This window comes from Onychostoma macrolepis, chromosome 05, assembly GCF_012432095.1.
Source record: "Onychostoma macrolepis isolate SWU-2019 chromosome 05, ASM1243209v1, whole genome shotgun sequence".
Lineage (NCBI taxonomy): Eukaryota > Metazoa > Chordata > Actinopteri > Cypriniformes > Cyprinidae > Onychostoma > Onychostoma macrolepis.
The window spans coordinates 4,873,817-4,887,942 of NC_081159.1; the positions used below are offsets into that span (position 1 = coordinate 4,873,817).

General features: G+C 35.9%; 1 protein-coding gene across 48 annotated transcripts in view; it reads right to left on the bottom strand.

The window, feature by feature from the left end:
• The window catches only part of camk2b1 (calcium/calmodulin-dependent protein kinase (CaM kinase) II beta 1), a 71,177-nt gene that overhangs the window by 30,608 nt on the left and 26,443 nt on the right, over positions 1 to 14,126 (bottom strand). For 20 of the 48 annotated variants that reach the window (XM_058775321.1, XM_058775325.1, XM_058775327.1 and 17 more), the window contains 8 exons: positions 10,948 to 11,050; positions 10,735 to 10,818; positions 10,045 to 10,139; positions 9,332 to 9,454; positions 9,134 to 9,217; positions 9,008 to 9,050; positions 7,198 to 7,293; positions 1,677 to 1,714 (listed from right to left, as the gene is read on the bottom strand). In XM_058775321.1, the coding sequence (XP_058631304.1) occupies positions 1,677 to 1,714; positions 7,198 to 7,293; positions 9,008 to 9,050; positions 9,134 to 9,217; positions 9,332 to 9,454; positions 10,045 to 10,139; positions 10,735 to 10,818; positions 10,948 to 11,050 (666 nt within the window). The remainder of the gene's footprint in view (positions 1 to 1,676; positions 1,715 to 7,197; positions 7,294 to 9,007; positions 9,051 to 9,133; positions 9,218 to 9,331; positions 9,455 to 10,044; positions 10,140 to 10,734; positions 10,819 to 10,947; positions 11,051 to 14,126) is intronic. The other 28 variants (XM_058775332.1, XM_058775342.1, XM_058775337.1 and 25 more) reach the window with 3 other exon arrangements.

Consider the following 14,126-nt stretch of genomic DNA (forward strand, 5'->3'; position numbering starts at 1 on the left):
ATTTTCATGCTAATGTGTGGAATCCTGGGGACGGATTTAAATGTGGTCTTATTGATAGATTAAAGGTGGGGTAAGTGATTTTTGGTAGCCAGTGTTGATATTTGAAATCACCAAAACAAACACGTCCCTATGCCAAAAGGGTCTCATCCCTATTTTGATAGCTCCGCCCCACACATAAGTGTGCAACCCAGGCAACTATTAGTTCTGTGAAAAAGCAAAATCAATGTTACTCACCTATCGAGAAGAAACAAAGCAACCTCGGCGTCCGATTGCAGGCCTTCCCGCTCCTTGAGTTCTTGAGATATTTAGACGGGTCCTACTTCTTGCCTTATCGTAACACCATGTCTACACTGGACACGAGTGGCACGACAAAATACTATAGAACTCATAATCAGTGATGCTATCTACACTGGATGGGACACGACAAATCCCAGACAGTAAACTGCTGCCGCGTTCTATTTATGACCTATTGACACAAATTTCTAATTATTTAGTACTAATTTGGACTTTGTCACGTCCAGTGTAGACAGACTTTAGCTGTTGTGGCGCAGCGTCCAGTGTACACATGGTGTAAGCCTTCTTTTGTTCCACAGATGTTTTACTCTTTTGTTTTTATCCGCCATCTTTCTGTTGACGCTCATGTGTACTGAGCGCTCTCTCCTCGCATCATGAGTAGGCACGCCCCTTACTGCTGATTGGCTACAAGTTTGTTTTGGTACTGGGCCCGACTCAGTTTTTTTAAAGCGTTTTTGAAAAAATACATACCCCACCTTTAATAAAGGATTTAGCAGTAGATATTCACATTTTACCTTTAAATGAAAAATCAGGGATAGTTCATCCATTTTCTCACCATATCAGTCTAAATTCGTTTTTCTTTTCGCTTTAAAAATTACGCTTAAAAAAGAAAAAGAAAAAAAGAACTCTGATCGTTTGTCATATTTTGAATCATGTCAGTAAGGTGAAATCAGTTTTAAGGAGAGTTTGACTAGACTTAAGGTCATTGCTCTCTGAGTCCGAAATTCTCGTCCGAAATCGTGGCACGTTAAAAATAAATATGACCTCACGTTGTGACAATCATGTTTACACACTGCCTCTGAAACTTTCGTCCGTCATAAAAGAACATCGGATCAGGTTCGATTTTCTGCTTTTCACATCCGTAAGTATTTTGAAAGGAAAGGATGACGGATACGGAAAAAATGAAAAAACGCATATGAAAATATCTGAGTGCAAGGACCTTAAATTGAAACGATACCAAAATATAGTTTAATGAGGTGATTTTATACTTCATTTCTGGCAATACTGTCGACTTGATTGCATGAACTGATGAACTGACTTTAACTGGAAATTTGAGTGTTTACTATCGTCCTCTTGCAATATCGACATTATTTTCCTGTTTAATACTGTAAAACAGCTTTGACACAATCTATATATTATAAAGCGCTATATAAATAAACCTGACTTGACTTGATTTTAGATGTCAGTGATTATGTTTTTAGACTTCCACGTCCTAAAACGCACACAATCATGCAATAAAGAACAGACTCTAAACACACACAGCAAGCACTGACAGATTAGCCAAGGGCAGAGAGACAGAGTAGTGAAAAGAGAGAAGGTACTAAGAAGCCGTATGGTCATGTCTGGGTCACAGAGGTCAGAAGTTCGACAGATCTTCTTACCTTAACGTCTGCTTTTTTGTTCAACAAGCTCTTGGCTGCTACAATGGGAGGAAATAAGAGAGAGACGTTAAATCAGCAACACCGTAATACAAAATGTCAATTAACTCGCCGGACAGGCAGTTTACCCAAGGCTATATTTCCTAAAATGAAACATAACACTACAAATATTAATCATACCTATAATCTTGTAAACCATAACTAGGCCCAAACAGGATTCTGCACTCATTTTGGGGGAGAATTGTATGGAATGGATTTAAATGTAGAAAAATATGTTAAAGATGGTTGAGAGCTCTAGGCTCATTTAATTATCAAGTAAGCTCAAAAGAGGCAGGAGATTCAATTCAAATTATGCAATAATATCCAGAACGTGCTGCAAGGACAGATTCTGTGTTGGCCTACTTATACACATGATACAGCCAGATTACTACCAATGACACTTTATAATAAACTTAATTAATTATTCATTAACAATACATTACATAATATATCTTATTAGATCAGCAGTCAATGTAGATATGAATATACACTACTATTCAAAATGTTGGAGTTAGTTCTTCTTTTCTTTTCTTTTTTAAAATGCTGTTATTTTGAACTTTCTATTTATTAAATAATATTGAAAAAATGATTACTTGCATGTATAACTTCCACAAAAATAGTAAGCAGCACAACTGTTTGTTTACTTACTCATTTCTGAAACATCATTTGACACTAAAGACTAAAGTAATGGCTGCTGAAAATGTAGCTCTCACCCAAGAAATAAATTACATTTTAAACAATATTACATAATTATATAACATTTCATAATATTACTGTTTTCACTGTAATGTCAATCAAATAAATGCAGCATTGGTGAGCCTTAGAGCCTTCTTTAAAAACCCAAAAAAACCACATGAAAAACATTTAACCAACCTCACTTTTGAAGGGTAGGGTGTATGAAATTAAATATATTTCAATGTTTCGTGATATCTAAATATTTGATTGTCCAAGAATGAATGACTTATTAAGTATTATATAAAAGTAACAATGTTTCTTAAACATTAAGATTTATTATAAAGTGTCACTCATGGCCTCTAAGATTGAACAGTTCCCCGTTGTCTAATTCAAAAATGTAGAAATAATTTATTGTATTTTATTTGTTTATTTGTTTATGTCTTATAGGAAAAAATGTGGTAGAAAAACTTTTGATTTTATAAATGATTGTTTTCAGGTTTAGCCAAACAGTTTCCAGACAGTGTAGATGACCGAGGAACTTTTCAATCCAAGAAATATTAGGATTGATAATTATATAATAAATAAATAAATAAATAAATAAATAGCATTTTTACAGCATCATGGTGAACAACACTTATTAAATCAATATCTGACACAATCACTGTCTGTCATTGTAGGTTCTTGTACCATTTTATATTCAGTATGCATATGCAAACAAATGCACACACACCCTCTCAAGCACCTTTGAAGCACTTTATTCAAATACTTCTTTTTTTAGAATTAAATCACAGTAACACCATCACATTCATATCAGACTCATTTGGCAAGTCTGTTTGCTCAAAGACTTTTACAGCCAGAGTTGGTTAGTCTATTAATAAAGCACAGACGAGATTTTCAGTTTTATCCCTCAGGTTATACATGGAGATGGCATTTGTAATCATTCTCTATACTTAAGTGTTCATACTGCAAATATGACACTGTAAGCAATCCCAAAACAAAACATACATTTTTCTTTTTTTGGGGGTATTTGTATACAACTGTCACTGGAGTTTTAAATCACAGTGAAATGTCTTCAAATCCAGGTACTTGTGCCTATCCCACTTGTACACCTTGAAGGATATCTTAACCTTTCTACTGATAGGTGCTGTTTGTTTAATGCAATCAGTTCAGCAAGAACCCTGTCATTTAGAACATTTTGTAAAATGATCCCACAGATACAGCTCAGTCACCAATAAGATGGCGTGAGCCGGCATTATGCATTAAAAAAAATAAAAAAAAATAAAAACCTTGCAAGAGGTTTTACAAGAAATTAAGCCTAATACATGTGCTGCACTTCTGGTCATAAACTAAAAAAACAGGGTCACTCAAGGTTGGTATTTGATACAGATCCTCCTAGAACTGTATCTGGGCCACCAATCCATCCATCTGGTGGCCCAAAGAGATCAGTGAGAACAAATGAGCATGCGTCCCTGTAGAAAGACGAGTAGTGAGGTAACATCTAATACTCTAGAGTGAGTTGAGCTCCTTACCTTGCCATTAAACACAGAGAGCAAGAGAAAGAGAGAAAGAGAGAATGGAGAGAAAAAGAGAGAGCAATGGAGAAGAGGTCAAAATACCAGAGTGCTGTCTCTATGAACGCTGAAGGTAAATGAGCTGTATATGGAGCTCAAGAACAAAAAAAGTATGTCAACTTGTTTTCAGTACAGTCATCATTTTTCTCAAAGTTGATCTACTTTGCAGTGTGTCAGCACAAACAAGGTTTAGCAAAAAATAGCAGGCAAATACGTTTGTGCCAGGCTGTTTTGTATAAGCAGTTTCACTACTCTAAAACCTAGTCCTCAATTGTTCTCTAATGCTTTAAAAACACATTACATATGAAAACATTATTATTTGTAATAAATAAGTCAATTTAATCATTACAATATATTTATACAAAATAAAAACATTGACATTATCTTGACAATTTGAATGCATCTTGTGCAATGTGCAGTCGTTGCACAAGCAAAACTGAGCATTATTGTCTAATGACAATGCAGCTTTTCACTACATGACAAAAAGTATGTGAACTCCTTACCTATTTTTACACCTTTTGAACATTGATTTCAAAACTATGGGCATAAATAGGGAGTTGAATCCCCTTTTGCTGTTATAACAGCTTCCACTGTAACAGCCAAACTTAGGGGTGTCCACATACTTGATTATAACATAAATCATATTTTAGAAATATATTCTCTTATATGCACTATACAAAGTCAAACATGAGGATTTGGAATGATCCAGATGTCAGTCCCAAATGTAGTGTAACTGCCTATAGCGCAGTAGTCTGGTTGCTCAGGCTGGGGGTAGTAGAAGGACAACAGAGAGAGGCAGCACTACATAAATATTTGATTGCAGGCATGTGGAGGGAGCATCAAATATGAAGCACAGCCTTCACATTGAGCCACAGCACACGCTCAATGTACCAGCTCAACCATTCTACCCTTCTACCATGATGCACTCTTGTTTAAAAAAGAAAGAAAAAAAAAACAGAAAAGGAACAGCTGAAAAAACATTTAAACCTGAATCAATGTTTGCTCTCTAAAAAAGGTAACCGGCAAAACAATGCCACTAGCTTCTCCTCCAGAGCAGCTGTTTAGATAACTCAAGAAATTCAAAATAATCACATTTTACCTTTAAGCTTAAATGTCAGTGACTGATTGGTCAAAATGACGCTTTCACTGACAGAAAAACATCATTCTAAGCCATTTTGGAACAAATAAATAAATATTAAGATATTGAATAAAATTAAAAAGCTGAAAAATATCTACAATACAGTCAGTCAATCTACAATTTGGACCACACGTTTCAGAATAAAGGCCTGTTCACACCAAGGACGATAACTATAAAGATTACAATAGTAGCGTCCACAACAATGTACAATGATTATTATTAATATTAAACAGAACTTTAAATCTTTAAAACTACGAATGCGTAGGAATAACATAGCGACCAAGAAAGATATCAAAAATATCTTCTGCTTTTCTTTTCCTATCTGGTCAAAATAAAACAAAATAATTTGAGCAGCTTGCTCTGGCATTGATTTGTTTTGTGACAGATTAGCAACAATGGATTTTCTTTGTATCAGCTCTGGAGGGGATGCAATGAACAAAGAGTCATTGAAGTAAGGGGCAAGAAAGAGAGTCCAAATACAATGTTCTTGATCAAACAAACTACAATGTTTAATTACAGGCATGTAGGCCCAAGATTAACTTTGATAAATTGCATACTTAGTGTAGTGCTCTAGGCTAAACCCTGTAAAATAAAACAAATGAATCTAATACAGAACAAAAAGAGAAACTGTGCATTTCCCCTCATACTGTGGATCCAGTATCTTTCAATAATGTTAATTGAAATCCTGTCCATGTCCATTAAATAAGAAAAAAAGAGCACATTAAAAATAAAAGTACAGTTGTCAAGAAGCTTTGACCATGCACAAGTGCACCAGATCCGTTCAGCCCATCTCACCCCCAAGTTAGTGAACATGCATTAGTCCAACCTCCCATGCAGCATTCAGCACAACAGCAGGCAGACTGTTCCACCCCCTGAAAGAGGGGTGAACTTCAACTTCACAGACCATATTAAAGACAGGATAAAGGAAGGAAGAATACAGAGGATGAAAGTGAAGATGGCTTATGGGTGTCAGATAAAAATGGCAAAGAAAAGTGATGAAGAGGAGGAGGATAAGAATAACCCAGAAAAAAAGGAAGAGACAGTGATTTATGGCACATACTGTATGAAAGGAAGAAATGATGGAGAGAACAGGACTCAAAAAAAGAGAGTGGGAAGGGACAATACATTCATCATGTAGGGATCTTGGTGTAGATCCTCTGTAAAATAAATAAAAGATGAATGAAATGGTGATGATATTGATGACGACAGACAGTGGAAGGAACCAATAACTGGATACATATGATATCAGACATAAACTGCAAGAGAAATGAGATGAAAAACGACACAAAAGTGTGGAAGACCAGAAAGAAAAGGAAGAAACAGCAGGTAAGACAGGTAGAAGGTGAGTCATCATGCATGCTTTAGCCCCATGCAGAGACAATCATGGACCAGTGAGAGAGAGGATGATGGGAGAGGATGAAATGCAAAAATGTTTCTTTCACAGAAGAGATGAAAGAAGGTGAAGAATGAAATTAGACAAACAAGAAAAAAAAAGGAAACCAAACAGGAAATGAATAGAGAGGTAAACAGGAAAATGGGAAAGGAAAATTAAAGAAAAAATGAACAGGGAAGTAAAAGGGAAATTGCAAAGGAAAGGGAAAAGGGAAGAGGAAAGGAAATGAACAAAGGACATAGAAGGGGAGAGACGGGGAAAATGGAAAGAAAGGAGAAAAGCAAAGAAATAGGAAAGAAAAAGGAAATTAATAGGGAAGTAAAAGGTTAATAGAAAAGGAAAGGAAACGAGAAAAGGAAAAGGGGAAAGAAAAATGAAAAGAAATGTAAACAAAAACAAAGGAAAAGGAATGGAAAGGAAAATTAATTAAATGAAAAAGAAAAGAAAAGAAAAAAAAAAGGAAAAGGAAGGATAATAGGGAAATGAAAGGAAAGGAAGAGGAAAAGGGGAAAGGAAATGGGAGGAAATTAAATGGGAAGTGAAAAGGGAAAAAGAGAGAAAAGTAAAAGAAAGAACTAGAATTTCAAAGGAAAACAAAGTAAATGGAAAACAGAAATGGGAACGAAAGAAGTAATGGGAGGAATATGGAGAGAGGAGTGTACAGACAGAAAGGGGCAGAGGAATTGAGCCCTGTAGGGGCGGCGCTACCTTGTTCCACCAGCCCTGCTGTGGTGCCTGCAGCCGCGGCTACTGCAGCCGCAGCCGCAGTGACCGAGGCGGGAGCCGTGGTCTGCCTGCTACCCACTAACACACACACACACACACACACGCACACACACGTCCATACCCACCCGCACACACACAATCACAAACAAAATGAGAGGGAGGAACAAAAAGAGAGAGAGAGGGAAGAGGAAGGGGGCAGAGTGAAAGAGAACCATTCATTAGTCTATGGGAGAAGAAACTGTCAGTTATAAGAACACGTCAAACCAATTTTCTTTTTTATTTCTTTGAGACAGGTGGCTTGTAACAAAACAATCCCCACTCAAACAAGAGCCATATTTTCATTACAACAAAGACAAGACTCTGACCCAGAGGGAATCATCCCTCCTCACATTCAAAACCACACGTTTATCAACGTTCTCTGCTGGACCATCATCTACAAGCAGAGCCCTGACATCACAGATGAGATCAAAAGACAGAAAGTGCTACTATAACCATTTAAATTCCCATAAAAGGATGAAGTTAAATAAAGGAGAATTGACAGAGAGAGAGTGAAATTACATGTGCAGTGAGAAGTCTAGAAATGCATGTTATTTTGTATTATGCATGATATCTGTGAGGTCAGAGCATGAAAACTGCAACTGTGAGATGGAGAGGAAAAGGCTGTACGTACGTGGTAGGCTGAGAGTAAAAGTATATAGAGAGTGGTCCCAGAAAGTATGTGGACACTTAAACCACACTTAATGAATGATCATCACATTAGATATTGACACAAGTGGTATTTAGAAGTGGTAATTTGTTAAAAATGATTTAAAAGATATTTAAACCGTTCAAAAGTAAAATGTTATGAATAGTTTTCATCATAATTTACTATGTTGCTGTAAGACTGAGAAACACTCTAAATGTACTTGGTAAAAGTAATGGGGGTCTTGGTTCTGAGAAACAGTTCCACAAGGACATCACATTTATTTTCTTTCTTTTTTGTGATTTTTGCATTTAAAATGACTGATTTTTTGGCAGTAATTTCCAGAAATCTTGCAATGTTTTTTTGTTTTTTTTACAATACCACATTTAGCATTTATGCATGACACTACATGTACTATGTACATGACAGAAAAAAATATTCTTATCCACTTCTGATGCAAATCTTTTAGGAAAATTATTGTTATTTTTAAATAAGAACAAAGCAGCAAATTACAAACAATAGGACAAAGATACAAATGAGACTACTTAACATTTTTCAAATAGGTTTAGTATTCAGGTTCAAAATACTACAGAAATGGAATAATCCAATGTAATTTTTTTTTACTTTACTTTTTCATTCATGCATATTTATTTAATCACACTACTGCATCAATAATGTTACATAGTATTGCGCTTTTTATGATTATTTTGCTTTATTTAGCTTATTTTGCTGAAATGCTACATTTTGTTGATTCCGCGAAAAATCTGCTGTCTAGGATTATTTGTTTTTAGGTGCCATTTGGTTTGATATCTAATGCAATGATATTATACAACTTTAAGTCTCTAAATACTTGTTAGGGCCACAAAATCTGTGTATAATTATATAAACCCTGTATAGCATGGACAATCTTGCCCATGAGCTACTTTTATTTGAACACACGACAGACAACAAAGCACATCAAGATGGAGTGGGGATCTAAAAGACACACAGACGATTCCCTGGAGAACCGTAAGAACATACACAGAACAGACACACACATCTGTCAACTCAGCTGTCAATCAAAACCGTTCAAAAGTTCATTTCCATCTGCATCATACCCGAGTAACTTACCAGAGAAATTCCGTGACACAAGCATGGTGGTGAGGATGGCCCCCTGTGAGGAGAGAGAGGAAATATAACCTCTGCGTGTGTAAAATTAGAATTGAGCGAGCATGTGTGTGTGACCATGAAACGCACCTTGAGTTTCCTCCTGGCGTTGAACTTCTTCAGGCATTCCACAGTCTCTTGTCTGTGCATCATGGAAGCCACAGTAGAGCGTTGCTATGGAAACAAATAGGGAAAAGGTTAATATTAAAACTGTATATCTATACCTGCTTTTTGCTGTTTTTGTATAAGTGTTTATGTGTCTACATGTGCGGGTCGGTGAATACGTACGCAGACCCATGGGTGTTTGAGAGCTTCCTGTGCAGTGATTCTCTTGGCAGGGTTTATGGTTAGCATTTGATTGATGAGATTTTTGGCTTCAGGAGTAACTGTGTCCCATTCTGGAGATGGAAACTATTAAATAAATAATAAAAAGACTATTACTCTACAACTACCACTCTTTGCTCTGTTAACAAGCACTGCAATGCATCAAATAAAACACCTGTTGGAATTTGCAGTTTTGAACTCATGCATCTCCTAGAAAAATAAAATCACCTGTCAAAGTTCCAATTCCTCAATTTCCAGAACTGGTACTATGCAGATATCAGGCCAAAATGGCCCATATAGAGCAACAATGAGTATTAATTCCTAAAACCATTTTTGAACCATGTAAAATGATACTGAAATTATTTCATATATAAAATATTATAATATTATTAAAAAAACGCACACTCGTGCTGCATTTATCAAATAAATCAGACATTCTAAGAAATAAGCAACTATTGGAAAGATGATTTTTAAAATCAATCTAGAACTCTATAGACAAACAATGTCTGTCAGTGATAAAAATGCATTGTGCCATCTTGAGTCAAACTAATGAAATGATATTCCAAAATTGTGATAGCAATAAATGTTTTTATAATGAGAAACCATTAAACTTAAAACCTTTATTTGAAACACTGAAAAAAAAAAAAAAAAAAAAAATGAAAAGATGTTAAACTCACATCATAAGCTCCCGCTTTGATCTGTTGGTAAAGTTTGTGCTGATCCTCGTCCCAGAAAGGTGGATATCCAACCAGCAGAATGTACAGAATCACACCTTAATAAAGAGAATGAAAAAAAATTGTTGTCATTAACATTTTTGAGGCTGTTGCATACACAATAGCCACCCTATGCCATCATTTATTTACAACACATTTATTTCATACTAAGCATACTTCAAATCCATTAACATTTAATGACATATCACTTCAGACTTACTAATATAAAATTATAAATAAACTTTATTTGGAGTATTTCTTTATTGCACAATGCACATTTCTTAATATAGTGCCTAAATTGTGTTTTAATTTCCCTATTAATAAGGACTGTACTCTCTCTGTATATCTTTATTTGGACTTTAGCACTACTTCTGCACAATTAAAGCGCATCAAGTACAAAATTAGTTTAGCAGACTAAGTATACCAGTTTAGTATACTAAAAGTACAATTGCATAATATTTTTATTAAACACATAAATACGTAAAACCCTCTAAAACCAGACATCCAGACCAATTTGACCAAGACAGGAGTACAGCTTTAGGAGACCAGGTTTGCTTAGCTTTTTTTCAGCAAAGTGAAGGCAGCTTAGTTTTGATGGACAGCACAGAGAAAACTCTTGAGCATGTGCTTGTCACTGTATTTGAGTTTATTTACCGCAAGCCCAGATGTCCACCGGTTTGCCATATGCTTCCTTCCTCAACACCTCGGGGGACAGGTAACCTGGTGTCCCTGCAAATCCTGTAAAATGCCCGGTAAAATGTGACAATAAAAGCATCAGCAGTAAGTACAATCAAGTGTTTGTGATAAGTCATGTGAGCATCTCTCTCTCTCTCTCTATCAAACTACAGGTTTGCAATGTTTACATACCAAACCATGCCTGCTGGTCTCCCTGCACCTCAATGGCCAGTCCAAAGTCAGCCAGTTTCACAGCAGCGTTCTTGCACTTACTGGCCAAGAGCAGATTCTCTGGCTGAGGGGACAATGAAGACAACATTTCTCCTGCCTTAACACACAACTTTACTGTCTCAAACACACACACACTCACAGTAACAAACACACTGTGCATGCTGACACACACACACTTCACAACAAAAATAGATAATCAGACAGCTATCACATGGTTTTAACATAAAACCAGCTCACAACGCTGTGTATAATCAACCTCCCAAATCTGATTCTGTGATATTAGCTGAAGAACTTTCTAACCGCAGATTGCTTCTAAATGAAGAATGCAGGGGGGACAAAAAATTATGTTTGTCTTCACTGGTAATAAGAGTATGTGCGTGTTTGCACGTGTGCGTGTGTGTGTGTGTGTGTGTGTGCGCGCGTTTTCCTCCCAACTGACCCAGATTATCTAGCCTCATTATTCTCTGTCACTGATGGATGCTAATAATGTGATATCCCCTCTAGTGCCTCCCAATGCTTCCGCTAGCACACACGACATGATCTTATAAATCATAGTGCTAGCAACACTGATCTAAAGGAGCAGGCTAACAAACCAAATACACACGGTCACACACACCTTAAGCACTGCACCAGAGTGAAATCTCAAGCAGCTTTTCCTGCATTGCAGGGTCTGGTGGATCTAACATTCATTCCCTCGCTTTCTTATTCATGTTGGAGACTGCAGCTAACATGATTAAAACTGTGACAAAAATATATACACTACCGTTTAAGGTGGGGTCGGTAAGATTATTAAAAAATCATCATAATAAAAATACTTTAATGCTGCTAGGATGGATTAAATTCATCAAAAGAGACATTATCATTATAATGTTACAAAATATTTATATTTCAAATAAACACTTTCGTTTAAACTAAATTTAGATTTAAACTAAATCTAAAAAATGTATCCTGGTTTCCACAAAAATATTAACCAGCACAAATGTTTTCAACTATAATAATAGTAAGAAAACTTTTTGGACCGTCAAAACTGAAGAATCATGTGACACTAAAGACACAGGAATAAATTACACTTTGAAACATTAAAATAGAAAATTGTTATTTGAATAATATTTCACAATACTGTATTTTTTAACAAATAAATGCAGCCTTGTTGAACAGAAGAGACTTTCCAAAACATTACAAAATCAGCTTTTGAAGGGTTTATATTAGAGCTGCACGATTCTGGATAAATTGAGAATCATGATTTTTTTGGTTTTTAAATAGAGATCACGATTCTCCCACGATTCTGAACTAAGCAAAATAACATGTCATTTACTAGAGGCCGTGACAAAATATTAATTGCCCCATTCTATTGAAAAATGTTAAATTAATTTGAACGATTTATTTAAAAAAAAAAAAAAAAAAAAATTGAATGAATAATTCAATGACTCACATAAGTAGGCTACTTTACTTGTTCCATTACTGAATGAATCAGCAGTGTTGAACAAATCTATTGAATCAATGATTCAATGACTAATGCATTTAAGTCACTAGTCGCGGCCTAGTGGTGAAACAATGTAATCAACAAACATTATTTGTCAAAGGTTTAATAAACAGAGGAATCATCATTTAGAAATAAGATCGCATGGGTGTTTGAATCGAGATTGCGATCTGTTAACGATTAATAGTGCAGCTCTAGTTTATATGTATATTTGTTCACATTCATTCATATATAATTAGTTCACTGCTTTTATTAGAAACTAAGAGCAAATTGACCGTAGGGATCTCTGATGATCAATAACATTTAAAAGAACATCAACCAACATTTTTTTAGCATATGCAGAATTATCAACCATTTATAATTATAACCTAAGTCCTATGAAAATCATCTAGATATTAATACATGTGAGTAACTATGGTTGCAGATGCAGATTCAACGTTTCATTTTGAGCCAGGGGGTATTTACTACTTTTCTACATTGTTATTCCTGTTCCGTAATGCTCATTATCACAATCACTTCACCAACAATCCTTTATTAAAATTTCCTAGATTTGGTCTCCATCCTCAGCAGCACTCATATAGCATAGCTAATGAAGAGTGCTTCCAAAAAAAAAAAAAAAAAAAGGTTAAACATGTGCTCTGCTGAGGGCCGGAACACCAGCAGCTAATCCCAGCCTTAAATCTCAGTAGTGGGAGGAATTTTGACGAACAGCACCCTCTGAGAACAAATCTAGCAAAGAAGATCTGCCAAAATCTCTCTCCAACGCTCTTACACGAGCGTACAACCTCTGCAGTGAAATCCATGACTTGACTTCCTAGCAAAAATCTCATCAGCATGGGCACAGCTATGAATCAAAGTATATATGCATACACTGAGAAACACAGCTGGATGCACTGCTTAAATTGGCTCAAGTTGGTTTAGTTTACTTGCTTAGCTCAGTAAAATCCAAAAAAGCATGGGTGTTGATAGACGTGTCGTGTGCTATTGTGTCTTTGTGTGTGTATGTGCAAGATCGCTGCTCTTTTCTGCAGTGGCATTCCTGTCATGCCCACTCAGATTCCCGCTGTGGAAGAGCGCGTGCCCCAGGCTTCCATTCAAAAGGGCACTCCAGTGTGGGCAGACACCGATAGCGTGAAACCTAAGTGCTGGTGTACTGTCAGAGTAGAGTACGGAGCTGACCGCAGCAATGCTGTTTTTAGTATTTACCTGTTTTTTTTTTTCTGGATACTGCTACAGTGGAACTGAAGCTTGAATATAAATGGATTAAATCTAGCGATGCACCAAAATTTCACCAACTGTAAATATTTGAAAAAGCAAAACCGAATGAATTTGCAGCTTTAAATAAAGTTTTCGAAGGCCAAAATCATTTATTGTAAAGAGTGAGACGTATTACCATATTTTATCCACAAAACGTAGATAAACTACAAAAGGTTAACGTGTCAGCATTATGGACACACTTAACCATGATGAAAAATTACGAGAACTTGACACTCGATTTTTGGTTTTGGTTTTCTAACATTAAGTCTATCACAGATCTAGACATTAATACATGAAAATAACTATGGTTGCAGTTGTACTAGGGAGGTATGTCAAGCATTCATGGTACAATATTCGGCTTGTTCCAAAGAACTACTACGACTGGATTATTTTATCATCTGAG